Source organism: Vicugna pacos, chromosome 19 (assembly GCF_048564905.1).
Source record: "Vicugna pacos chromosome 19, VicPac4, whole genome shotgun sequence".
Lineage (NCBI taxonomy): Eukaryota > Metazoa > Chordata > Mammalia > Artiodactyla > Camelidae > Vicugna > Vicugna pacos.
The window spans coordinates 41,420,632-41,448,035 of NC_133005.1; the positions used below are offsets into that span (position 1 = coordinate 41,420,632).

Genomic DNA, 27,404 nt, shown 5'->3' on the forward strand with positions numbered 1-27,404 from the left:
AGAGCCATTTCAATAAAAGCCAAACCAACAAACAAAAACTCAAAAACGAATTCTGTGTCTGTGTGTGCGTGTTCACACACTGACAAGAACACACACCAACAGTGGTTACCCTTAGGAAGTGGAGTTGGTTAAGGAGAAAGTGAAAGAAGGCATTAAGCCGGGACTTTTATTTTATCCATTCCTGTGTCCCCAGCATCTAGGACCGTGCCTGGCATGGGGTGGGTACTTGATAAATAGATAAATACTTGATGAACAAAGAGATTAGGAAGGTGATATGTGTTATATAGAGCGTGTATCTCACCTCTATAATTTTTTTTTAAATAGAGGAAAGGAAGCACTTGGTAAATACAGACTGAAACTTTTTTTTTTTTTAAAGAAGGAAAGGAATTAATAGAAGAGAAAAATAATGCACAGTTTTCCCCCAAGTCCTGGCTTCATGAGGTGTTAAGAAGGCAGAACAGATTTGCATGGGCTTCAGTCACTGTGGATTTCCTACCATCACACATTTTGCTTTTGGCTCAAATGACACATCCCACCCGGCCACTGCTCTGGACAGAGATCCTGGCGAGGTCCCTCGCCAGAAAAGGCCACTCTTCCTGATGCATGTGCTGGGCCCCCGGGGACGTCCCGCTTACCACACAGGCCTCCCCCACACCAGCTTCCAACGCCATCTTCAAACGGGAAGGTGTTGATGCCTTGAAAGATTTCTGAATAATTCAGATTTTCTCCCTCCTTGGGCTGCCAGGCAGGAAACCAGGCAGCCGCTGCACTGAACAGCTGCCACTCAGGCACTGGCTGCCGACACCAGGAGGAAGCGGGGAGGGCCTCCTGCCGCCGTCCATGGGGTGGGCCCTGAGTCGCTTTTCTGGGACAGCTGGCCCAGATCGAGACTGGGTATGCTCAGCTGTTGTCTGAGCAGCTGACTCAGAGCAGGGCCTCTGTACTGGCTCCTCCAAAAACAACAAATGTCCTTAGCCGAGGCTAATTTGCGTTTCTTTTCAAAGCCACTAAAGAAAACAAGACAACAAAAAAAGCAAAGGTTATTTTCCCTTCCCCCTAAAAGGAAAACCGATGCAGTGTTCCACCGTTCCCCAGGTGTCCCGCGGAGCTCCGTTAACAAGAGCGGGAATGAATGAAGCCACCAGGTCCAACATCAGGCTTCATAACCCTGGGCTCACTGTCAACTTCTAGAGCGACAGTGGTATAAAAGGAGACATGACTTTACTATCTCAGCTTAACTCAGAAAGCATTAGCTGTAGGATTTGTCCTGACATGAGGCATGTCAGCGGTTTGGAGCCCCCACTGGTACAGGCTGCGGCCATCGGCAGAAACCACAGCCACACAAGGGGAATTCAGGAGCCAGGGGCTCCTCGCCGCTCAAGTAGGTTCTTGAGGTGGCCCCAGTAAAACACCTGGGGAACTTTCCCGCCTCTTATTCCTGCTCAGGTTCCCCTCCACAACTACCCTGTCTCTATTTTGGCCTCCTCCCTACCCCTTTTCTTTTTTTATTGCCTTCTCTGTGCTTGGGGGTCTTTTAAGGCAATAGATGCGACCTGTGGCTTGGAAATCAGGAGTCTAGGCTCCCTTGGCCTCTGGGGCAGCCGCAGCCAGGCCGGGCGGTTGGAAACGTCACAACACCCCCCTGCAGGTCTCTTGCTTGCTCTGTATCAAGGTCATTTCTAAGTTCATCTCGAGTTGTATCTTTTGGGGATTCTGAATGATTTTGCTTCTTCCTCTACTACAAGAAGGGAGGAGCTAGAAGAAATGCAAGATGATAAGCAGTTAAGAATCTTCTGATCCACAGAATAGGCAGACATCTCCTCCCCGTTCGTGTATTCTAGCGGTGAGCCTTGAGTCTCAGACTGCTAAGAAAAGACCTTCTGAGCAGAAGCTACTCCAGCCATGGGCTTTGAGCTGTTTTCCAATGGGCATTTCACAGACCTGGCACATGGCCCAGGGGAACCCATTTCAGAGATTCCATTTATACATGGGTTGACTATCTCTAGATTAAACTTGGCCAAAAATATTAAAAACCAAGAGGTGGAAATGTGTCACTTTCCTCAGGTTGTCCTCACTGGGGAGTCTGGGTCTGTAGCTGGAAGACAGCTCTGTAGGTGAGAGATTGATGCCTCTTTAGATTAGAACAACTCTTCATTTTACAGATGAGAATGCTGGCTCCCAGGGAGGTGAAAAGGCCCATGCAGGGTCACACACGGATGAACACCAGAGACTAAAGATTCTTTGTTGTGTCTGTCTGTCTATGCTGCCAGGCTGGCCAAGGGAGTGCCCTTCACCTTGCTTCCCTGACTCTGAGGCTGACACTATCTATTCTTTGCAATTAACTTTTTCTAAAATTGAAGTATAGTTGATTTACAATGTTGTGTTAGTGTCTAATGTACAGCATAGTGATTCAGTTATACATAGATATATTTTTTCTTTTTCATATTCTTTTTCACTATAAGTTATTGCAAGCTGTTGAATCTAGTTCCCTGTGCTGTACAGTAGGACCTTGTTGTTTATCTGTTCTGTATGTAGTAGTGTGTATCTGCTGGCCCCAAACGCCCAGTGTATCCCTCCTCTGCCGCAATTAACTTTTTATTGAAGCTTAACCTGTGGATCCTGAGGGTCTATCATTCAGTGTCTAGTATTCAGATCCAGAAACAGAACAAAAGTAACACCCCAGAAGCCCCCTCCCACGTCTCCCAGCCACTTCCCCCCAGGGTAACCGCTATCTTGAGCTTTGTTTTACATTTTATTCCAACTTCCTTAATAGAACATGCTGTCCTCTCTTTAAAAGAAAGTCACAGTACAAAGAAGGTATTTGATTTTTGGTTTAAATTCAGAGAGGGAAATCTTTTGTATTTCAAGTAAAAAGGGTCAGATTTCCTGATGACATTGCTTTTATACCCTTGAGTTCCTGCGCTGGAGTTTCCTTCTGTTCCCCCTTAATCGTTTGAAACCATGCTTCTCAAAACATGTTCCTTGATTGATTGCCGTCTTGAACCTACATTTTCCAAGAAACATTGGGTATTTTTGAACTGGCTTCTTTCCACCTATAATTCTAAACACAGGAAAGTCCCACTGTAGTCTCCTAGGTAGGGGACCCACAAAGTCAGTTGCATAAGTAAAATGGGCCTGGAGTGAGAAATGGGGAGACATAGGCAGTGGTGCCGCGTTCGCAAAGGCTCTCGGTGGGTGAGAGCTTGGTGTGCTCAAGTAAGGGATGGGGGTGGCAGGGAAGAGGGAAGGGGGAGGAAGGCTGAGAGCTGGGGACACATCTTTCACAGTCCCTGGGGTTGGAAAGGGCATGGCCTGCGAGACACTTGGAATTAACCCAGAGTATAATGGGAACCACTGCAGAGTTTGTCCTTGGACCAGTCAGCCTAAGATGAGCAGGTACCAAGCCAGGTTTACTGACCCACTGCAGTGAAGGGGATCACAGAGCAGAGGATAAGGGAGCACCCTTAAAGCGCCCCCACCTGTCTCATTCATGGCTGCATCCTCAGCATCGTTAGACAGACACGTTAATAACCCAGGATTCGGGTCCCTAGAGAACATGAGCATCCTCTGGGAAACTGAGCACGCTCCATGGACTCAGCAGTGACGCTTCTTTCCTTCGGCTCTTCTTTTTCTCCTCAAGGCCGTTTTCACGATTCCCAGATCTGCTAGGATCTCGTTGCCAGCTCTGCCTTCCCAAGTGTACGACATACCTGCCCATTGCCGGTGCCCTCCAGCCCTGAAGGTGAGCCTCCTATGTGGTCCTGCTCCTCCCAGGCTTCTCTGCCCGAAGTGTGGGTTCTCAGCCTTACGCAGACATTGCATTTCAGCTGTCCACTGTGACGTCTCCTAGGGCGCCAGTCCTGACTCCAAAGGACACATCACCACTCTGAAGCCAGCTTTGTGCCCAGGGGGCCCAGACCAGCTCAGGAGAACTATTTGAATTCTGAATATTTTAAAAATGTTTACTTTTCATTTGCAGTAGATACTTTTCACACATACATGCGCATACACACACATACATGCACATACACAGATGTGCACTTTTTAAAAGTAATATTATGAAGGAGATACATCATAGTCTTAACATTATCCTGGTCATTGATTATCTTAAGATTGGTTATCTCAGAGGTGGGGAGGAAATCTCAGGGTTTTTTTTTTTAACTTATTTGAATGTAACTGGTAGATCAATTTTGTAAGACATGCTTCATGTAATCAAAAAACAGCTTCCCTCATTTCTTAGCCCATCAAAACGGGCCCCTGGCTGCATTCTCCCCTGCCCATCAGTGTATATCAGAATGGCCTGGGTGCTTTACCCAACCATGCCTGCTTCCTGGAACCCTACCCAGAGACTACAGTGTTTGGGGTCCGGGTGGGCCCCGAGCAGCGGGAAGGTTAAAGGTCCCAGGTAGTTCTCCAGTGCAGCCAGGGCTGAGAGCCACTGCTCTAGTCTAAAGAAAGATTCAGTCTGAATTTGTAACTTCCTGGTCACTCACAGGTAATAAGAAGTCTCAGCGGAGGAATTTAAATGTCCAGTCCAGGCAATACCCACATTTCGTATTCATTTAAGCAAAAGCACCTGCCCTTCCAGCTTGTTGGCAGAGCCTGGGCTCCTGCTGCAGGACTCGGGATTGGCTGCCAGTTCCCTCCCTCTGGTTTCTGCTCGCTGGGTGGCCTCAGGCTCCTACAGGGCTGAGGGGAGGCAGGCAAGGAGAGAGCACAGAGGTAGAAAGGCCCCGCTGCGTGCCTGGTTCTGATGGAGGGATGTCACAGTGTTGCTCTGTGGAGGTAGTGAGCATTGAGAGATGACTCTTTCTCTTCTGGGCCATTCCTGCAAGTGCCCCCCCACCCTCCCAGTACCCCCACACCCTGACACCGGCCTGATTGCTGGGCATCTCTTATCTGCAACTACTACGAGGTGGGCAAATGCTTCTCCCCAGCTGGTGGCTGAAGGCTCCTCCCTGAGCTCCGGGGCAGGCGGTCATCTCCAGCCTCACCCTCCTGAGAAGCTCTCACCCTCTCCGGCCTGGCTCCTGCTCCTGCTCCAGCTCCCGTGTGGTCCACGTCTGATCTGTGGGAAACACGCGTGCTCCCTCAGGCCTGATAGACTCCAGAGCGCAGGCAGGCAGGACTGGGTGATGAGAATGAGGGACTGGCCTTGGGCACCTAAGTTTGATGTAAAGACCCATTTGTACAACTCGCTTCACTCGCCTCACCCTCGTCCCCGCCCTGTGGATCTTTTCTTGTTTCATTTGTTCTGACCTTTTGTTCACCATGGGTTTTTTTTTTTCACATTGTTTGCGATTTTAAAAAAAATACTGCATAAACTACTATTTCCCTTGGTGCCCGAGTTTTTGGTGCCCCTCTAAATGCTGTGCCAAGAGGGGCGCTCTTCTTTCCTCGCCCTGGTCCTGGCCCTGAGAACAGGGCTCCACAGCACAGCCACCACCCTGCGCTTTGTCATCAGACTCTCATCTTTGACTTCTCTCAAGCGGAGTTAGAGCCTGCGCACGATGCCTCCAAGCTCAGGGGGCATAACTCAAGTCACAGGAGGTCTGTTGGGCACTTTCCACTTTGCTTGAAGGGGATGAAAAGCATCTCTTCCTTCGCCAGCTGAGGAGGAGACTGCAGGAGGCGCACAGCCCACCTCCCTCCAAAGAAACCCCCCCTCCAAATTCCAGCTTTTTCTCTCTGTCTTTGCAAAACCTGTTTTGGTGTTGTCTCACCTCGCTCTGGAACATGCAATCTGTTTATCACATCCTTGTGTATGTACTTCCTAACTGCTGCGTAAAAAAATGCCTTTTGTGGGGAGGGTGTAGCTCAGTGGTAAGAGCATGTGCTTAGCATGCACGAGGTCCTGGGTTCCATCCCCAGTACCTCCATTAAAGATAAATGAATGAATGAATAAATAAATAAAACTAATTACACCCCTCCCAACATAAAACAACACCATTTTTTTCAATGCCTGTTATCTGTACGGGCACCACGTCTTCTGCGCATTACCGGGTGTAGAGATGTCATTTGGCTCAGCGTTGAGGAGGTAGTAGGCACTCAGTGTATGTTTGCAGGATGAGTTCATGAGTTGTTATAAGCACAGGAAAATCTCCACCGAGATAAACAAGAAAGACAAAAGTCATATTAAGTCCCCATCTTATATTTATTCTTCTTTAATTCATTCTTAAGGTGAATTTACAGAAGGAAATGAACTGCCATTTTTAACTCAGGCCAACGGCAGCTAATTCTCGCTATAGCGAGTCCCCACCTTCAATCGAGAAGGTGCCTTTTTTAAAACACAGAGTCCAGTGTTGAAAATACACCCAGTGCAGCACACACCTCCACCCACAAAAGCAGCACGACTGAAAGTCCCAAAGTCTTCCAGTGATTTGTGGTTTTGTTTGGGGAAAAAACAAAAAACAAACAAGCAAACAAAAACGCTGGTGTGGGGAGAGTTTGTGATGTGCAGGCACCAGGAAGGAGAAATCCAAGTCGTCCTCCTTTGCGGTCTGTCCCCAGGAGCCAGGGAAGCAGCAGCTGTATGACATCCCCACCAGCCCCCAGAAGGCAGCACTCAGTACCCTCACCAGCCGAACAAATGTAAGTACGACAGGCGCCGAGAACTAGCGCTGTGCAAACCTGTGCAGCCTCCGGGAAACGTTAGCCTGGTCAGAATTAGGAATGAGATCCCTCGGAGCAGAACTTACTTCTTGTAGGCAGTGGTGTTCAGGATCAGGACAGGCTGCGTGGTTTGACTTCCCCATATGCCTCAGTTTCTTATTGCAGACTTATTGTGAGTATGGACATAATCCCTGCAAAGGACCTAGTACAGTGCCTGGCCCAGAGTGCGAGCTCAGTAGACTTTAGATGTGTGCTTCTTATTATGATACACTTTGGAGACGTGTGTTAAGGTGGGTTTTTATGTGTATATAGGGGAGGGGCCTTAATTTGAAATCTGTAATCCATGTTTATCATTGGATTCTGTCACACGCATACAGTAAACATACCTCTGCCCCGAGGTGGCAGCTCAGCAGGGTCATGAGGGATGCATAGGAGTTTCTTAGGTGGAAAGCGAGGGGTTGGGAGGACATTTAGAGCAGAGGAACCAGTTTGGGCAAACTGTTTGAGTTTGAGTTCAGGCGAAGGTAAACAGCCTGGGTGGCTGGACCTCTGAGAAGGGTGGTGGCAGGCATAGTGGAGGCAGAGAGCAAGAAGGCACAAAAGGAGGCTGGAACCAGATTGTGTCTGGCTTGAATGATAACGGCCCCACGAAGCCAATGGAGAAGCTTGAGCTTAGCAGTGATGACCTGATTTTTAAGAAGCACAGCGCCCAGCACTTAGTGGGTCCTCAGTATAATACCTGTTTGTCAAATGAGTTGCTCACACCTTTTTTTTTTTAATTGCTACCAAACTGTTCTTCACAGGGCCAGAGTGTTCCCCTGACATCAACCATTGCCTCAAGGAGAGGCGGCTGCAACACGCTGCCCAGCCCTCAGAAGTCAGAATGGATTTATGACACGCCAGTGTCTCCAGAAAAGGCTGATGGGAGAAACGCATCTCTAACCAGCTTTGTGGAAGAGTCAGGACGCTTGGCTCCCTCTAGGTATATGTCCAGCTTCCACAGTCCTCCAAACAGCAGAGCAGAGTCCCACACACCACACCCGCAGAGAAACATGCCCATGCAGAAGAAACTCAGTCTTCCAGAAATTCCTTCGTATAGCTTTCCACCAGCCAGGGTCGTGCTCCCTTTGGATAAAGGTGTCAGCTACAAGGTTCCTTCAAGCTTTCTGATTCCCCGCATGGAGCAGCAGAACACCAAGCCGAACATTTACGACATACCTAAAGCAATGCCAAGTGTCCCTCCAGCTTGGAAAGAGCTGGGAAAAGCCGATGGGCCTTCAGAGAGTCTCAAGGACCATAATTCCTCATGGTTCTCCAGACAGGCAGCATCACTGTCTCCTGAACCAGACAGCTCATCCATTTCCAGTTCCGACAGCAGAGCCAGCATCCTGTCTTCATGCTCCTCTACCTCCACTGACTCTTCATCTAGCTCCTTCTCAGAGGAGTCAGCAAAAGAGCTCCCCTTGGACCTGGACTTGGCCAAAGAGACGTTAACGGCCCTGCAGCACAAGGTGGCCACCTCTGTCGCGGGCCTGATGCACTTTGTAAGTAGGAAGTGGAGGTTCAGAGACTCTCTGGAGGCTAACATCGACGCAATCCACAGGGCTGCCGACCACGTGGAGGAATCCTTGAGAGAGTTTCTGGATTTTGCCCATGGAGTCCGTGGGACCGCCTCTAACCTCACTGACAGTAACCTTCAGGCCAAAATTAGGGAACAGCTACAGACTATCTCCAACTCCTATCAAATCCTGCTAGAAACAAAGGAGAGCCTGGAGAGCTGCAATTGGTCCCTGGAAGTCCTCGTGACCGACAAAGTCCAAAACAACCCAGATGACCTGGAGAGATTTGTCCTGGTGGCGCGGATGGTTCCGGAAGACGTCAAGAGGTTTGCCTCCATTGTCATTGCCAATGGGAGGCTCCTTTTCAAGCCAAATTTTGAAAAGGAAGATACCATGCAGTTGACCCCAAATGCAGAATTTAAGCTTGCAAAATGCATCCAGCTTCCCCGAAGGGAGATTGAATCCTACCAAAGGAGTGTACCTTTTAATAAACAAAAGGAAAATGAACACCCCCCTGAACTATTAAAGAAAAGTGAGACAAATGTCTGTGAACAGGTGAGTTCAGAGTTCCAGGTGGTATCATATCAGGGAGCTCTCCATTTTTCTCTGGACTGCTCGCCAGTAAGTGAGATGCCAAGACTCTGTGGATACTTGTATTGTCTCTGGGGAGATACTGGTTCCATTTTCCAGAAAATGAAATTCATGAAAGTAAAATTCTAGATGAAATCTTATTAAGAAATAAGATAAGTATTTTAATATTAAGGCATAAAGGGTGTCTTCTGGAAATTTGGGGGTTCAGAGCTTACTTCTGATGCTCAGATTAGAAAGGATTTTGAGAACCTTTTGCAATCTGTTCTTTGAGCAAAAATTTTAATCTCACCATCAAGGTTCCTTGCATTTTTGAAAGTTGTAAGTTTAGTCATTTTTAGTGTGTTTCTTAGGAGCGGAAGAGGAAGTGTAAACACTCTTGCAAATTGTGCATGGTCTTAGCAGCCTCCAGACTCTAGCTACTCTTAGAAACACTTTGCTCTGTGAGTCCAGACACTATAGAAAGAGATCTTTAGTTCAAGAATTGCAGGTGTCAAGAGGTGCAGCAGGTGACCTGGGAGCTGTGTCAGGGAGAGAGTTCAGCTCTTTCAGCCCCAGTCTTGGTGTTCTGCTGACGTGCCTGGTGGTGCAAAAGCTTTAACACACTCTAGAGAAGCTAGGACTTTGAATATTTTTCATTTCCCATTTAAACTGTGTGCCACGATATTAGGCCGTGTTGGTGGGCAAAATTCAGCCTTTGGGCTGCCAAAGTCTCCTTTATTGGAAAAAGGCATCAGCAGGAGGAACCATCAATAAAAACCCAAAGAGGAATATTCACATGTTAAAGTGGGTGCAAACAGCTCTACAGCCATGTCAAAAAAAACATTCAGGTTGGTAATTCAAAGGGATTTTATTTTTCAGAAGTTGCCTAACCTGGAAGAGAAAGAAAACCCCATCTTAGAGCAAATGTTGGATGAAAACAAAGACTTAGAAACACAGGTAAGAGATAATGCTCACTCTCCAATTCTTCTGATGAATGTGCTTTGTCCCCAGAGATGTTTCCTGCTGGGAATAATCCAGCATTATCACCCTGACCCACATAGGAGGAGATCTGGTTTTGTGACAATTTTTCCTTTTTTACAGTAGGGGGAAGCCTGGAGGTGAACAAGTCCAGTGAACTCCCAAAAGGTGGAATATGGTCCTTTAACCATTAGTTAGATAACTCTAGATCCCCTGCAAGTATTTCGTAGGGGTACTGCCATGGACTAAGTCACACAGACTTACATTCTTTTTGACGTTCTTTTTTCCCCTCGCTTTGGTTTAAACAATAGAAATTTATTTTCTCATATTTCTGAAGGCCAGAAGTCCAAGATCAAGGTTCCTTTCTTCTGAGGTGTCTTTCCTTGGTTTGTATGAGGCCATCTTCTCCCTGTGTCTTCACTTGGTCTCCCCTCTGTGTGTGTTTCTGCTTGACATTCTTTTTTTTTTTTCCATTTTAATGTTTTTGTTTGTTTTGTATTGTGGGGGGGAGGTAATTAGGTTTATTTATTATTATTATTTATTGAATAGAGGTACTGGGGATCGAACCCATGATCTCATGCATGCTAATCATGTGCTCTACCACTGAGCTCTACCCTCCCACCAGACATTCTCTTTTAATGTTTCTGATTGCGGCAGGAAAACCATTTTCGCTTGGGGCTTGTGTATCTTCAGCGCCTCTTTGACATTTGATGCTCTTCTTCTTTTGTTTTTAACATCAAAGATGTTATCATTGTGCTTATTTTTATTGGTTATCTTCTACTGGTGACAAATGATAAGTCATTTTCCATTTACCAAAACTAATTTAAGTTAAAAACAGCAGATCCATTTAAAGACAAAGTGGAAGCCAACTGAAATTAAGAGCAAGATAGAAAGGGCAGAATGTGTGAAGGTTTTCTTTGAATAACTGAAGCCTGGGCGCCAGGGACCCAGTTCAACTTCCTGGCTGGGTGGTGGTCAGGGTGGGAGAAAGAGGGACAGAGATGTCCAGTAATGTGGACCAGATCACTTGCCTTCTCAGAGGCCAACTAAGATGATAACCCAGGCCTCCTGATGTGAGCATCAGTTCCACAAACCCCAAATGCCAAACTTTGGGCCTGTCAGATTGCTGAAAATCATGCTATTTTGCTCAACGTGAAGTGTGCTTTGGACCAGTGGTTCTCAAACTTGAGAGTGCCTCACAGTCTTCCACAAGGCGCAGTAACACCCAGAGGGCTGGGCCCCACCCCAGGGTTTCTGGTTCAGTAGGTCTGGGGAGGGGGCTTGAGAATGTTCTTTCCTAAGAAGTTCCCAGGCACTGCTGCCGGTGGTCCAAGGGCCACACTTGGCCTGACAGTGCTTCTCAGTGGGATTGGGGGCACCACTGACCATCGGGGCAGACAGTTCTCCATTGTGTGGGATGGACTGTTCAGCATCCCTAGCGCCCTGTCTGATGGTAGCCTGCAATGCTCCTTAGTCAGTGTGACAATGAAAAATACCTCCCCACATTCCCAACACCCCAGGAGAAGAAGTCCTGGTAAATGTTTTGTCTATGGTTGATAGCCTCAAGCTGAGATGTTCACATTCTGATGTCCAGATCGTTGCTTCTCATTTCTGACCTCTGATGCGTTCTTCTCATGCTCCCCACCCCCAGAAAGTCTATCTCAACCAACACTCCAATCTTTTCTTCACTTCACCTGTCTATCTTAGTCCATTTGGGCTGCTATAGCAAAGTACTGTGAGCTGACTGGCTTACAAACAACAGAAATTTATTTCTCACCATTTTGGAGGCTGGAAGTCAAAGATCAGGGTGCCAGCATGGGCAGGTCCTGATGAGAGCTCTCTTCCAGGCTGCAGACTGCTGACTTCTTGTATCTTCACTTGGCAGAGAGCAGAGAGGAGAAGTAAGCCCTCATGTGACCCTTAGAAGAGCATTCATGGGGGCCCCACCCACAAGATCTCATGTAATCCTAGTCACCTCTCACAGGCCCCATCTCCTCATGCCTTCACATTAAGGGGTAAATTTTCATTATGAATTTTTTGGAGACACACACAGTTAGACCACACACTGAGTGCTTCTGAGATGTAACTTTTGAGATCGTTGATAGGTTGATCTCATAGGTCAATAAGAGTGTGCAGTTTAATAGAAAGGCTGCGAGCTTCAGACTTAGCCTGTTGCAGAAAAACGTGTTATAGCTCGGTGTTACAGCTCAGTTGTGGCAGCAACCTGGATCTGGGCAAGAGACCAAGCAGCACTCGGAGAGTTGGAGAACTCAGGTTTATTACGCCACCAGGCCCAGAGGAGTTAACGCTCCAAGCTCTGGACCCCGTCTGTAGGTTCACATAGGCTTTTACAGGCTGCCAGTTTACACTTTGCAACATCATATGCAAATAAGGTGTAATAAAAATTGACTAATTAGGAACAAGCTTTGTAGAAATGGACCAATCAGCAGGGAGAGAAATAACCAATCAGGAGTGAGCTAAGGGAAGCAATAGAATTTTAGGGGTAAGTTCCACTTTCCTAGAAGTAAGCTGTTTCAGAGGCAAAAAGTGAGATAGAGCCTCTGGGCCAGGGAACTGGATGGTGCTGGCAGGAGAGTAGTGGCCCTGCCTGGGGGTCCTGCTGTCTTTTTCATGGGGCTTCCCACCTAAGCCTACTCGGCTTGGGGCTCCCGAACTTTGTGTGTGTGTGTGTGTGTGCTAACTGAGTGGCCCTAGACAGCCTCTTCTTTTCACGGAGCGTCAGCTTCCTCACCTGTAACCTAACAAAGGGGCTTTGGATTGTTACCTGGAGGGGTTACTCCTGGGTTAGCTGAGGCTGTTTCACTAGTGAATAGGTTCTGGGGGGAAACTGGTTCCACATCCAGAAAATAAAATTCACAAACATAAAATTCTAGATGAAACTTTATTAGCAAGTAAGAGAAATATTTTAATATTAAAGCAGATAGGTCAGTATATTTTGATTTCTTCTTGAAATTGGCGGGAAGGCGGTCGGGTTTACTCTCGTGATCCTGGAATTAGGAAGGATTTCCCTTTTTTTTTTTTTTTTTAGGAAGAATTTCTTAAATGCTTTAAAATCTGTTCTTTGAGTAAGTTTTAAAATCTCACCGTCAAGTTTTCTGCCTTTTTTTTAAGTTATAAATTTAGATATTGTCAATGCATTTTTTAGAATGGGTTTCTAATGGTTTGTTGGGACAATTCAATATGATTTTATATGTATATAATATGTGTGATTATATAATGTAACATAAGATTGTATATATAAGTGTGATAATTTATATATAACACTGCTTTGAAAGTATTAACATTCATTTATTAGGCAAATGTTACACTGTGGGGCTTCCCAAGTAAAACTGTACTTTTTCCTTTTAAAAAGTCTAGCAAACTGAGCAGAAACAGGAAAAGGGAGACACCCACAGCCTGCCGATCAAATCTCTCTTTAATCTGTTTTTTTTTCCTGCTCCTCTAGAATCCCAGCTGCCTTACCCGCCGGCCTTTGAGTCAGCAGAGTCCTGAGAAGAAAATCCACCTCTCTGAACACTGCCGCCTCTATTTCGGGGCGCTCCTCAAAGCCATCAGCGTGTTTAATAGAAGCCTCAGCAGCAGCCAGCCCCCCGAGATCTTCATCATGCAGAGCAAGCTGGTCATCACGGTGGGGCAGAAGCTGGTGGACACGCTGTGTAAGGAGACCCAGGAGAGGGACGTTCGCAACGAGATTCTCTGTGGCAGCAGCCGGCTGTGCAGCCTGCTCAAGGACCTGGCGCTGGCCACCAAGCACGCGGTGCTCACGTACCCAAGCCCCGCCGCCCTGGGGCAGCTCCAAGTCGAGGTCGAGAAGCTGGAGCAACACACGCGGCAGTTCAGAGGGACATTGGGATGAGCCTCCTTCCCTCCCTCCTTCCCCCTGTTAACCTCTTAGCATCAGCTTCCCACCCACAACCTGTGCAGGTCTGCCCTGTGGGAAAAGTCAGCCTGGGGATACGCAACAGGTGGCAGCAGCTGTGGGGCCCAAAGCCAGCATTACCAAGTGTTTGGGCAACCCCAGGATATTGGCTTAGCCCACAGGGAGTCAGGGAAGAGGGTCAGGTGTAGAGTCAGGACCTTGCGAAGAGTTTAGCATATCATGTAGGGCCAGCATGTGAAATGAGGTTGTAGAAACCAATTTTTATATTGGCTAAATAAGTGCCTGTTTTAAATTCATTCATTCTGTACTTATTTATTGGGTTCCTATTCTGTGTCAAGTTCTAGGTGCTGGGACAGAGCGCTGAATCAGACAGAGGCTTTGCCCTCAGGGAGTTTATAATCTAGTGGGGAGACAGACAATAAATGAAGAAATGCATATACAATGTGATAGGTGCTAGGGAGAAAATAAAGTAGGAGAGAGGGGAGAGATTGTTTTCAAATGGTTAGTCACTGTTGCATCCGCTAGAAAATGTAATAAATTTTTCATTTTGCATTGAATTAATTCTGTGAGATTGGTACAAATTATGTGTTTGTGCCTTACACCAAAAAAAATATATTTATGTATAGCTTGCTGTTTTATCTTACCCAAGTTAAAGAGGCATGTTACAGTTGCAACATAACATGTTCTATTGAGTTCCCTATTAATTTATTTTGTACATTATAGGTTCTGTATTGATAAATGCAGTATGCTCAATCAAAAAAGGTTTATACCTCAAATCTGTTACCATTTATAATATTATATAAATATAATCATAAATTGAAACATTCTATGCAGCAATCCTTTCTTTGAAAAAGTCTTTGATCTGTGTGACTGGGTCTGGTACCAAAGCAAAATGTTTTGGGGGGTTTGGGGGGTATTTTGGGGTTTTTTCCGCCCTAACAGAGGTACTGGGGACTGAACCCAGGACTTGTGCACACCAAGCATGTGCTCTACCACAGAGCTATACCCCCGACCCCTACAAAGCAAAATATTTACTTGTGTTAGTCAAAAGCTTCTCCCCAAAGCGTGCCGGGAGATGCAGTAGAGGCCAAGTTTGCATGTGCAAGGCTAGCTCGGGAAAAGCCAAGCCAGGAAGTGCGGCAAGAACAGCATCCCTATCGCTGGGCACAGATCTGAAAGCGGTCCAGAGCTTCCCCCCAAGTCAAACCACCTCTTCCTCTCTTTGCAGCTGGGGCTTTAGCTCATGTTGCTATGGCTACGTCATCCCTACTTGACTTCAAGTGAAGGTCCGTGTCTCCTACAGGTATCTCAGCCACTAAACACCTCTGGAGCCTGGAAATAGCATCTCCAGGCTGGACATCTCCTGAAATGGTACCAGGTCTAGTTCCCATCTGCTACTCAGCACTTGGTAAGCGCTTTTAAATTGCTGACTGCCAGAAGTCTGGTTATTTTCACTGAGTTGGTGACAGGGTCCCTAAGGAAGGGGCCCATCTCTGTGAGGCTTGGTTCTCTACACTGGAACGGAGCAGTCCACGTTCTTCGAACAGCTGTGATCTGTGTCAGATAGGAAGCCTCTGTCACAAGGGATCGAAAACCATACCCAATCTTTCTTGAGCAAGAAAGGAAATTCACAGACTCAAGTATCTTAGAACAATCCAGGGGCAGGCTGGCTTCAGGGACAGCTGGCTTGAGGGGCTCCAGCAGAATCATCAAGGCCCAGCTTCTCAGGCCCACTTCCTCCGTGTTAACTCTCATGACTGCAAGGTGGTTACCCTGACTTGTGTCCTTCTTGGTTTGTGGCCAGAGCAGAAGAAAGGGTCTTGATTTCTGCTTGGACTAGTTTAGATCAGCTGCCTGCCCTTGAAAGCCCCACGATGAGAGGGACATGTAATACCCAAGTTGACCGTGGCCTGGACTCCCTCCCCAGCGCACGCACACACACACATGCATGCACACACACGCACCCATGTGTCCCGAGAGAGGTGGTAAGGGGATGGCTCTGCCAAGAACTGTGAAGTGTCTGAGGTCTTCCCCTACTTTACATTAGCAAGTTAGCCTGCCACAGTTTCATGGATGCTGAGGGAAGACACGAGATTCTGGGGTTAAAGACTATGTCGGGGGTCCCCAAGACCACCCCGAGTTCCAGTGATGCAATCAGAGGGTTCACAGGATGCCACGTACAGTCACGCTCACAGCTGTGATCTATCACAGTGAAAGGAGACAAAGCAAAATTGGCAAAGGGAAAGGGCACATGGGGTGAAGTACCAAGGAAGCCAAGAGCAAGTTGCCAAGAGTCCCCTCCCAGCGGTCACCCAGGACACCCTCAATTTCCCCAGCAATGAGTTGTGACAACACATGGGAAATGTTGCCGGCAGGGAAGCTCGTGAGAGCCTGGCCCCAGGGTTTCCATGGGGGCCTGATCAAGCAGGCAGCCTCTGCAAGGCATGGCCAAAATTCCAGACTTTCGGAAGGAGAGCAGGCATCCAGCGTGAATCACATTGTTTGTACGAACAGTTTAGGCACCAGACCATTCTTACCGACCCTGGGGATGGTGGGAACTCTCCCCAAATCCAGATTCCGAAGCCAACCTTTCAAGGACGTCTTTCTAAGGATATTAGTCAGGCCTGATTGCATCAACTCTCCCGCACGGAGTCAAGGGACTTTTCTTACAGCATGGCAAGCACTTTGTGCTTCTCTTTCCATCGTTTCCTCACTCCCCTCAGGTCCCAGGGGCAATGCAAAGGTGGGCATGTGTGATGTTGTGCACACAATGCGCTCATGTCAAGGCCAAAAAACCCCCGAACGAAGGAAACCCCAATCTTTTGTAAAAAGATCTGTGCAAACTTGACCAAGCTTTGCCTTAGAGGGAGATGTTATCTCTGCCTTCCAAGGGTGTTTGCTACAAAATGCCATCAGTGCCTCCGCTCAGCAGATGTGCAGAAATGCACAAGAGCCCTGGAGAACTGTGTCCCAGGAGGAGCCTCTAGCAAAGTTAGGAATGTGGTTTAAGGAGGAGCGGCTGCTGCCGGGAGGCACCAGTAAACATTTACTCCAGTCAGCAAAACAAGTTTTTACCCACTAGTGAGAACAACAGTACGTGCTTAATGATCACTGCGCTCCAGACACTGGTCTAATGCTTGAGATATTTTCACTCATTTAGTCCTTCCTAAGTGACCTGGTCTCTAACAGGTAATGAACAGGTCCCAATTGGTTTCAGAAACTGCATATGTATATTTGTAGAGAGATCGAGAGATGGAAAGACCCAGAGAGAGAGAGAGACGGAGGGAGGAAGATCTGGAGATAAAGCTATCTATATATATTTCTTTTTTTGAGATGAGTTCAAAACCAAAGACCTTCGTCAACAAAGTACAAAACCATAGGGTTTAACATAATGAAAACTGCTGCTCTTAGCTAAATGTGTTTCCTTCCTTTTTTTATTTGAAAAAGAGCATTTATGGGATGAGTTTCCACTGATTAATTCAATAAGATAATTTCTTCTGAAAACATTTGTAAAGTAGGATAAAATCACATTTTTTTTTTAGATTTTAGCAACTTTTTGCTAAGTATTTTTCTTTAATGCCCAGAAGCCTGTACTGTTTCCTCACAAGGTAGGAAGAGGAAATGGTGGGTGTTGTGGTGGTGGTGGTGGTGGTAGCAACTTGACCTCAATTAAGTTAAACTTCATCAGGAAGATGGAAGTGGTGAGAAGCCTCGTTGAGCAATCTTCCAGTGTGATAAGCACTGGGGAGTCATGTTTCTGGTTTGGTGGCAACTATTTTTTTTTTAACAAAACACCCTTTTAAAACTTTATGTTCTCCACGAGTATGCACCCCCGGTCTCTGAAGCTGCCCCTTTGCAAAAGTTGCCCATTTGTGTAGATTATTGGCTAATGCCATGTTCCTTTCATTCATTCATTTAATAAATATTCATTGAGCACCTCCTCTGTGCCCAGATCTCTGATGATCACTACAGGTAGTGCTGGCACAAAACAAAGGCCCTGTAGTATGCAGCTTTCATCCCAGCAGAGGGAGATAGTAAACCAGGGCCAGGATGAGGGGGAAGTCCTTGGGTGCAAAATGTAAGAGGGCTCCCCCAAAACTTAGTGATTAAGATACATTATCTTTTGATGCAATGCTTAAAAATCAAAACCAATGCAAAAAAAAATCCATGGTGAATAAGATATCAAGATTTAAATTTGTAACATGATATCCATGGTGGTAAATGCAATGAAGAAATCAAATCAAGATGGGGGCAGCACCATGGACAAGGGGTACTCTTTTAGAAGGAGAGGTCTGGGGAGATGGCTCCAGGGAAGGAACCAGGAGCACAGTGATGAATCACTGAAGGGAGCCGGCCCGGCAAATATAGGGGAAGAGTGTTCTGGAGAGGGAACAGCAAGGCGAGTGCCCAGAGTAAAATTACACCTGGAAAGGCCAGCGAGGCTGGAGCTGAGTGAGGGAAAGAAAAGTGAGTGACATGCGCTGGGAGGAGTAGCCAGAGGCCAGTTCATGTAAGGCCCTATATAATCCTGGAATATTTTTTAATATTTCCCTAAAATTGCAAATGAAAAGTCATTTTTGTCTTGAATTATCTCAGTAATCACTTCCATTTTCTACTTTATTTGAACTATCTTTGGGACATCTTTCTAAGTGTAACCTTAAATGATGGTCGTGAAATTCTTAAAGAACCCTAACACATATTGTTGGGTTTTTTTTTCACTCTAACTTTTAAAATGAGTCTGCATATCAGCCTTTTCCAGACAGAATTTTGAACTGCAGCTCAGGACGAGCACACAGGCAGAACTAACAGGAAATGAAACCCTCAACAGTTTAGAAGTCTGAAATATTTGGGAACCATTGTAACAGGGAGTAGAAGCTGATAAAAGAAATGTTCACATGTTGAGATAAAGGGAAGTCATTCTGGCGTATACACGAGTTAACTTGAATTTGATGCTACCTAAAATAGCCTCTTTGTGGCCTAGCAAACATACATGGTACATCTGCTTTAATTATTAAAGAAAAGGGCACATTGACCAGAAGTAAAGAATGTCCATGTTAAAAATAAAGATTAAATGCCCCTCTCCCTGGAGACGCCAGTGCTGGTCCCCCTTTGATGATAAAACCCCCTTCCCAGGTGCCAAGGCCACACTTTACTCACTGTATGTGCTGGTCGGTTTTTCTGAAATCTTGAAGAAACGTATCCATGTCTTGTTTAATGTTCTCTGTTCTGACAAGATATAAAACTGTGCTGAAAACCCTGCTTCTCCGGAGCAGTTTCTCAGAGTCATCCGGGAAGCTGGCTTCCAGGCTAGTCTTCAGTTTGGCTCAAATAAAACTCTTTCCTATTTTTATTATTGATTTTTTATTGATTGTTTTCCTTTACAAAGCATGTAAAGGACAGGTTCTTAGCTTGGGCCTCAGGAAGCCATTACTAAAATATATATGTGTAATGAACTGTAGCAAAATTTCCTGTGTACTAATGAATATTTTTCTGGGGAATAAGTTTAAAGTTTTCATCAAATTCTCCAACAGGTCCAATGACCCCAAGAAAGGTTAAGAAATACTGGTTTTGCTAAAGCATAATGGTTTTCTCTTTCATGATTTCATTCCTCTCCTCCCCTTCACATTCGCACCTTGACTGGGGCAAAGTTGTCACCAGGGGTCCTTGTAAAGAAACACCCTTTATTGGTTCACTCAACAAAAGCAGTGGGAAGAAGCATCAGATAACGCACCTGCTTCCCAGCGTGGCTAGAAACAAAATGTCTCAAATCAAATAAAGCAAAGGAGACAATGCTCGCAACACAAATGAGTTGCTGTTGATGATTATAATAAATTGTACAAACATTTTAGCTCTGTAGCTTTTCCAACACAGAGTAGCTTAGAGACCAATATTCTAAAAAAGGAAATCAAGGAGGAAGAGAAAAAACATCCCGCTGCCTGAACTTTAACGCCCGCACAGTCATCACCACTGGGTGTCATCAGCAGCTTTGCGGGGAGAGGTTAAAGAACAAGGCATCTGTAGTTAGGTTGGTTTTTTTCTTCCCCAAACGGATTGGGTGAGGGGCAGATTTACTTGCCTGAAAAGAGCACTGGTTTGAGAGTCTGTCTAAAGATTCCTGGGTTTTTGCTATTCTTTATCTGATTTTCTGTCCATTGCTGGGAGAGAAAATTAATCTTAGAACCCATTGCTAGCTCTCATCAGCTGCCTGACCTTGGACAAGTGATTTGAACTGTCCAGCCGTCTGTTTCCTCCCCTGTAAATGAGTCCTCATTCGTTTCAGGGTCTGCTTGTCACCTCTCTTTAAGTCTGTACTTTCTTTTGGTGTATTGAGGAATTAATACTGAGTGCACCAAAGATTCTTCTAACCATTGAGGATGCAACAGGGAATAAAATAAAGTCCCTATGGAGTTTACGGTTCTTGTGATTTGCAAAAATAAATCATAAGCCAATGAGAGACTAACTGATTAAAGGACTTATTTTCTTTTAATTGCCATTAATCACAGTAACGATTAGCCCCATTTTATAGCCCTTGAAGTTTTCATATCCACTTATACTGTATTTCCTGTTCCCAAGTGGGGCATATTATTGGCTTTTTTATGTTTCACTTTGGTCAACATGGTAACATCCAATCACAAAGGTCTGCTTTACTCACAATGGATAGGCTTTCTCCTAATATTTATAATAATTAACGGAAAAAATGGAGAGGGTCAAGAGCACGAAAGCAGACAATCAGGGATTTTTACCAGGATTTTGCAAGGGATTTGTGTTCTCAGAGTAGATATGGTCCAGACTGTCTCTTGGAAAAGGCATGGAAACATCAGTGTATCTTTTATAATTATATCTGCGTCTGTTAATTATACTAGATTTTTAATAAATAAAAGCAAAATTTTTTGGCCTTGGCTTCAGGATGCTGTGAACAAAATACATACATGTACAAACTCTGTGTAATATTTCATATATATACAATATACGTGGCAGTATCAGAAAGTTTCAGGCTTTAGAGAGTCTTACTCCCCCACAATCTCATAACATCTTTTCAAAAGATTTGTTACGAGTGTAACGCTCAGTAAAAAGATATGTTCTCTTTTTGAACACATTAATGTTAACTGAAATAACAGATGCATTCATATTCATTACTAATTGCACTAATAAAATGCAGTCGTTTCCCTCCACGCGCGCTCCCAGCCCAGGGCTGTCTGCCCACAGGCTGGGGTGGCACAAGTCCCAAGGGCGGAGGGTGCTCCTGAGTCAGTGCAGCCCCTCAGCTCCCCAGCCCCTGCCCCCTGCCCCCGGAGCGTGGGCGAGCGATTAGTCAGGTGCAGCAGAAATCCAGCGCCCATGGGAAACAGGAAGAGACGCGCCGCAGCGCGGGAGTGGGAGAACTTTGAGGTCTGAGAGGACCCACCAGCGCTTTGCAGCAACCCCAGCCGCGGGGCCACGCCCAGCCCCTTGCGACGCTCTCCATGGCAACCGGGGCTGGGCAAAAGCCCCGCCCCGTCCCGCCGCGTTACGACGGGCGTTTTACGCCACTGCGGCGCGCCGGAAGTGACTGATACGGCCGCCAGAGACTCCGGAAGTGGCTGCTGTGAGGGATTACTGCAGACTTTGACTCCCGGTTTGCGATGGGTTGCGACGGGGGAACAATCCCCAAGAGACACGAACTGGTGAAGGGGCCGAAGAAAGTTGAGAAGGTCAGTGACTTGGGCCCAGTAGGGACCGGGGGTGGTGGGGCATGCGGACGCCTCCAGGGAGCGAAGGGAGTTGGGAAGGGGAAGGCAGCGGGGTTCCCTACGTAGCTGCGCTCATTTACCCGGTACAGAGAACTCCATATTAATCACAGTGTTAACAACGGACCTTTATTGAGTGCGTGCTATTTCCATTCACCCGGCAGTACGTATAATATGGGGTATCTCATGGAGTTCTCACAACAGCTCTACGGGTACATACTGTCATTAGCCTCACTTTTCAGAAATGGAAATTGAGGCTCAGGAGGAGAAAGTTGCAAAGCTAGTTAGTGGCAGAGCCAGGATTTGAAGTCTGTTTCTGCTAATAACAGTGGTACAAATGGCTGCTGTTTTTTCAGTGTTGTGCACACTTTGTTTTCAGTGAAGTCTTCTCAAGCCGCTCCTTCAGAAATCATGTCCTCCTCTTAAAAACTGTCTTCCCACCGTGTACAATGAGTTCATGATTGGCTATGTTGGTCTCAGAGGACGGTAAGCTCTTGATGGCAGAGGCTGCGCCTTTTTTCCCTTTACAACTAGCACAGTTTCTGGCACAGTAAATTCAGTGAGCGAATAATCCCTAATTCTCACAAGTGATTGTGTAAATTATGCACTATAATTGCCATGCCACTAAGAGGAGAATTGAGTCAGGAACGTGACCAAGAGCACACAACTGGTAGGTGATGAAGCCAGGATTCCCATCCAGTTATTCAGGATTTCACGGTTAGCATTAGCAATTACTTTTTAATAATGAAAGGTGTGTAAAGCACCTAGTACAAGTGGCTGGCACACTGTTGGTGGTCCGTATTAATTTCCCTTCAGGAACCAGAGAAGTCTTTTTTTTTTTAAGATAAATTCCATATATCACTACTGTATTTAAACCACTCCAGTGCCTTCCCATTGTATTCAGAATAAAAATATCCCACCAGACCCTGTGTGATCAGACCCCTGCCTCTCTTTTTACCTCATCTTCTGCCCTTCTCATTTGTTTGTTCATTATCTGTTTCCTATGTGGACAGGACCTTGTATGTCTTGCTTCTGCGGCCCCTGTGGTGTGTCTGCAACAAATATGTGAGGAATTTGAGAACTCCAACCAAGAGGATGGAGTGTGCCCTCTAGTCGTACCTACATGTGCATAGATTAATGCAGTGTAGTTACCACTTGAGTGAGAGAGCTTTTGCCCAAAGAGTACTCAGCTTGGTTTTGTTAACTTGTTCCCAGAGCTGAAAAGAAGTAGCTTGATGAAAAGTTTGGCAAGGAACAGATGTCAGAAGCAGGTAGAAAAGAAGAAAGGGTGATCTGAAACAACTAGAGTACCCAGGCAGCATGGATTTTTTATTATCCTCATTCACTCTACAATTACTTACTAAGTGCTTACCCCACACTGTTCTAGGCCCTGGGAATACAGCAGGGAACAGAGTCCAGTCCTTGTGGAGCTTACATTTCAAATAGATACATAATAACATTTGCTGATCACTCATGCGACATGATTGGTCTGGCCCAAAACATCGCTCAAATTTAAGACCTTCCCCTGAAAAGAATGACCCTGGAAGAAATGTTTTCAGAAGCTTTTTGGGGACCAATTTTTAAAGTCCTGGGCAAAGAGTAATTTATCATTTTGTTCCCTTTCCCCAACTCTCCCAAGTGTTTTTTTTAATCAGTGTTTTTTTTTTTTCACTGATGAAGCAGATGGAAGATCTAGAAAGTAGATCCTAAACTTGCTGGACATGTACAAAAAATACAGTAAATCAACTTCACTGGTGACATATCTCTCCTGGGGCCCTTCTGCACTATGAATTTTGATAAAAAGCTATTTAAGCTGCCAAAGTGTGGTTCTTGAATCTGGGAAATGAATAGAACAACTGGAGTAGTGTGATGGGGGTTTTCGTTTGTGTGTTTGGTTTTATTTTAAATAGTAGAGGGGAGGGATGAATTGGTATGGGATTAACAGATAGAAACTACTATACATAAGATAAGCAGCAAGGATTTACTGTACAGCGTAAGGAATTACGCCCAACCTGAAACTAACACAGTTAGTTAGTTAACACAGTTAGTTGTAAATCAACTATACTTCAATAAAAAATACATTTTTAGAGTTATAGAACAATAACAACAAAATAATAGAAATACAATAGAGAGTAGTGATCAAAAGCATGGTCTTTAGAGCCAGCCTGCCTGGGTTTTTATCCTAACTTCTTTGTCTGCTTGCCATGTGACCTTGACATATAACCTAACTTCTTGGTACCTCAGTTTCCTCAACTGCAAAGGTAAAAATACTACCTCATAGGGTTTTCATGAGAGCTAAAAGATTAAGTCACAGAAACTGCTTAGCACAGTGCATGGCACACAGTAGACACTTAAATAGTTGTTCCTGCAAAAATTAAAGGGAATTAAAAAAAATTTTTTTCCATATTTTCTCCCAAATGTGTTGTTCTGTTACATTACTCAGGTTTGACATTTTAGGAAGGGGGAAGAGTGGGACATGAAATATTTAAAAAGGTAAAAATATCATTTGAGGGCTGTGGAAGGTCCTATGTCTGGATTTTTATTTTATAGTGTGAATAATGGTTTGATATCAGTGACATAGTGAACTGAACTTTCAGCAAAAATACCTATCTTCTCAATTCTTAGTCCTTAAATTCTGCTACAACTTTGGAGCCTTTCCCATTGTTAGAAATTAACCTGTACTGCTTGTTTTTTCTTGTAAGGCCTCCTTGACATATGGTTAAGATACAAATATCAGGATTTATAAGTAGCTAGCATAAGCAATGTAATGACAATGTAAATTGTTCCCTTGTACATGTTGGGTGTAAAGAGGCCTTTATTTAACATTGTATTGAGTACTTGTCACTTTTTAAATCCTACTTCCTGTGTTACTTTGATTTAAAAAACAGAAACCATCACAGTGTGGTATTGCTGAATAAGCCCTTATGTGCAGAACCGTGAACTGTGTGCTCTTTCAGAGGTGGAAGTTAATTGAAAGGATTTTTTTTTCTTTTCTCAGGTTGACAAAAATGCTGAATTAGTAGCCCAGTGGAACTACTGTGCTCTAAGTCAAGAAATATTAAGGCGACCGATAGTTGCCTGTGAGCTTGGCAGGTATGATTTCTTTACTTAATGGAGACGAGTTTTTATTAGAGGATCTTAAAAAGAATTTTATTGTGTAAATGCAGTTCTTGATTCATCAAATGTGAATTATCTCAAGCAAATTTGTGAAGCCTAGGTTATCCTTCCATGTCTCTGAACATCCTTCTGCACTTTCCTACTCAGTTTGGTTTATTTAATCCATAGGTTGAAAACTCAGGAGACAGTAGAAGCTAATTATAAACATAAATGCATGAAGGACCCATGTGGGTCAGTAGGGAATGGTGAGGACCGGGGGAAGCTGGAGAGTTCATGTCCTGCCTAAAGAGTTAGCTGCTACTCAGTTCCAGCCCATTGTTCCAGTTTAATGATGTGGACTGAGGGATTCCAGAAAGTCTGATTTTTTTTTTTTCAGGGAAAGTTGAAAATGTATACTTTTATGTTAAATTTCCCAACTTGTAAAAATCTTTGTTTAGGTCAGATGCCGCTGCCAGTTTGCAGCCCTTTATTTAAACTAGTTTTTTCCTTTGTATGCTTTGGAAATAGTTGAGACAGAATTAAATTTACTTTTCTAGGAGTGCAGGGCATTTCTTATTCAGATGTAAATGACTTTGGTTTGTACTCAGTCTAGTCTTCCACCTTTGTGCAAAGGTTGATTGTTGCCAGAATGTTTGACTGGTCCTTATCATTACAGACTTTACAACAAAGATGCCGTCATTGAGTTTCTATTGGACAAATCATCTGAAAAGGCTCTTGGAAAGGCGGCATCTCACATTAAAAGCATTAAGGTAAGGCAGGTAATTCTGAAATGCTCCAGGGGTCTCTGGTTAGGATGTGTTTTACAGAATTCATGTACATTACAGACGGAACTCGGTAATTTGGAATTCCAGCTTCACCTAGCCACTTAATGAAGATGTGATTTGGGGCAGGCCACTTAAATCTCAAGCCAAGTCCCCACACCAGTTCTTCCTGGATTTTAAATCTGTTGTGACTTAATATGTGTGAAAGAGCTTTGAAAACTCTCAAGGTGCTGTATTTATAAATGTTGGGAGGCATTATTTTTATAGTTAAAACTCAGCTACTTGAATTTTCTTATTTGAAAGCCACTTTTATAGAATCATATTTTTATAGGTAGTTCACTATTAAATCATTGTGGTTATCTCCTGCTGATTGGAAGTTCTAATTGGCACTTAAAGTTTTTTCATAAAAATGAAAAAACAAGTTTTTTGGTAAAAGAAGTTTGTTGAGAGGACAAAATCTTTCAAATCTGGGCAGTGGGAGAAAAATCAGAAAAATAGTGAAGAATTTGAGAACCACCAAGGTTGTCGAACACGCTCCTCACAGGTGAGAATGCTCACTGTGTGTGATACACTGAGGCCATGGGGCTAGTGAGTGAGGCACTTGAACCAGGTCCAGAGCCCCAGACTCCCAGTCTCAGGCTTTTTTTCCCCTTCTCTTTCTTTTTTTAACTTTTTATTATTAATTTAGGCTTTTCATTTGAATTCCTGGAGTAGTTACAGGATACAGAATATATTCATTTCAGACGAGTTAGTAATTCTGAAGTGTAGCTAATGGTAGTGCTATAGAAATAATCATGCCTATTTTTGTCATCTACACCTTGGGAAGAGGGTTTGTTTCTGAGAATCCCATGGAAGCATAATTATCTCAAAAATGTGAATATCACTGAAATTAACTTATATAAATCTATACTTAAAACACAATATTTAATCTATGTGGTTTCATTGTTAATTTTAACACAAAAAAGAATTTCCAAGAAATCACAACTGTAAAGACAAAAAGATTGACATAAAGCAATGCAAAGATTATTATTACAGTGATTAATAGTGTACAAATACTCCAAGCAGAGAACTTGATGAGACACACTCTGGCTTTCAGCCGGAAAGCTGACTGCGTGTGTGGTGGCTTGCCTTTTGAGCCACTCAGCTTCTCTCCAGAGTGTTGAAATCAAATGATGCAGTTCGATGTAAAGAAATGCTTCAAATGCTAAAGTGGAGCTGCTAAGTCACTCCTTGTAAAATTGAATTTTGAGACCCGAATAGCTGGATCTTAAAATATGACAGTAGTCTTGACTAATATTCTGCCTTGGCCTCGTTAGACTGTGGCCTCACAGATTTTACTGTCTGTTCAACTATTAAATAAACAATGGTGGTTAGTCATGTGAACAGCCTCAGTGAGGCTTCACCAGCCAGGAAAGAAAGTACTCCTTTTTGGATGCAACTAATACAAAGCATTCTTCTCCTTGTGGGCTTATTTCTCATGTCAGAAGTTACTTTTTATTATATAACATAATGTCTATAAAATAGAAATTAACTAATTATTTGCTAGACAGTGCATTTTTAATATCACAGCTTACAGTTTAATTTTATATCCACATTGATTGATGCCAAAGGAAGTAGAAGAGATTTGGATGGAAAGGGACTAGGATAATAGTTAAAGCTAAAGGTGAGCTATTGATCAAAGGAACTCTTCAAGTATTGATGGTTTTTCACAGAATGTGACCGAACTAAGGCTTTCTGACAACCCTGCCTGGGAAGGAGACAAAGGAAACACAAAAGGTGACAAACACGATGACCTCCAGCGGGCGCGTTTCATCTGCCCCGTTGTAGGCTTGGAGATGAACGGCAGACACAGGTCAGTAGTGAACGTGGGTGGGTGACATGGAGCCTGGGCGGCTAATCCAGTGCCATCAGCATCGGTGCCGGACTTGGTCATCACACAGGCTTCTCTAAGGTGTCCTTCAGTTTGAGTAGTGCCTCAGAGGCTGTGGTGCTCGGCACAGGACCACGTTCATTCTCTCCCAAGGCCTCTGTTGTCTGTGGCCTTCTGTTCTCGAGTTTAGGAGAACCTAAAGTAAAGGAATTTTTAAAATTTCTCCTGTGACACTTAGAGACTTGAGTTCTTTGATCTTTTCCTCTGGGAAAGAAAGCAAAGGACAGATACTTCACATCAGAAACCTCC

The 27,404-nt window shown here is 44.6% G+C and overlaps 2 protein-coding genes across 3 annotated transcripts in view; both read left to right on the forward strand.

Annotated features, from left to right (window-relative positions):
• The window catches only part of CASS4 (Cas scaffold protein family member 4), a 40,987-nt gene extending 26,552 nt beyond the window's left edge, over window positions 1-14,435 (forward strand). Inside the window, exons 4-8 of the mRNA XM_031687679.2 lie at window positions 3,641-3,742; window positions 6,511-6,591; window positions 7,416-8,726; window positions 9,621-9,698; window positions 13,186-14,435. Coding sequence (XP_031543539.2) covers window positions 3,641-3,742; window positions 6,511-6,591; window positions 7,416-8,726; window positions 9,621-9,698; window positions 13,186-13,596 — 1,983 coding nt within the window. The 3' untranslated portion in view covers window positions 13,597-14,435. The remainder of the gene's footprint in view (window positions 1-3,640; window positions 3,743-6,510; window positions 6,592-7,415; window positions 8,727-9,620; window positions 9,699-13,185) is intronic.
• A 6,706-nt stretch (window positions 14,436-21,141) lies between these two features.
• The window catches only part of RTF2 (replication termination factor 2), a 33,514-nt gene continuing 27,251 nt past the window's right edge, over window positions 21,142-27,404 (forward strand). For both annotated transcript variants that reach the window (XM_006213983.4, XM_015247760.3), the window contains exons 1-4: window positions 21,142-21,311; window positions 24,346-24,440; window positions 25,120-25,213; window positions 26,938-27,077. In XM_006213983.4, the coding sequence (XP_006214045.1) occupies window positions 21,243-21,311; window positions 24,346-24,440; window positions 25,120-25,213; window positions 26,938-27,077 (398 nt within the window). In that variant the 5' untranslated portion in view covers window positions 21,142-21,242. The remainder of the gene's footprint in view (window positions 21,312-24,345; window positions 24,441-25,119; window positions 25,214-26,937; window positions 27,078-27,404) is intronic.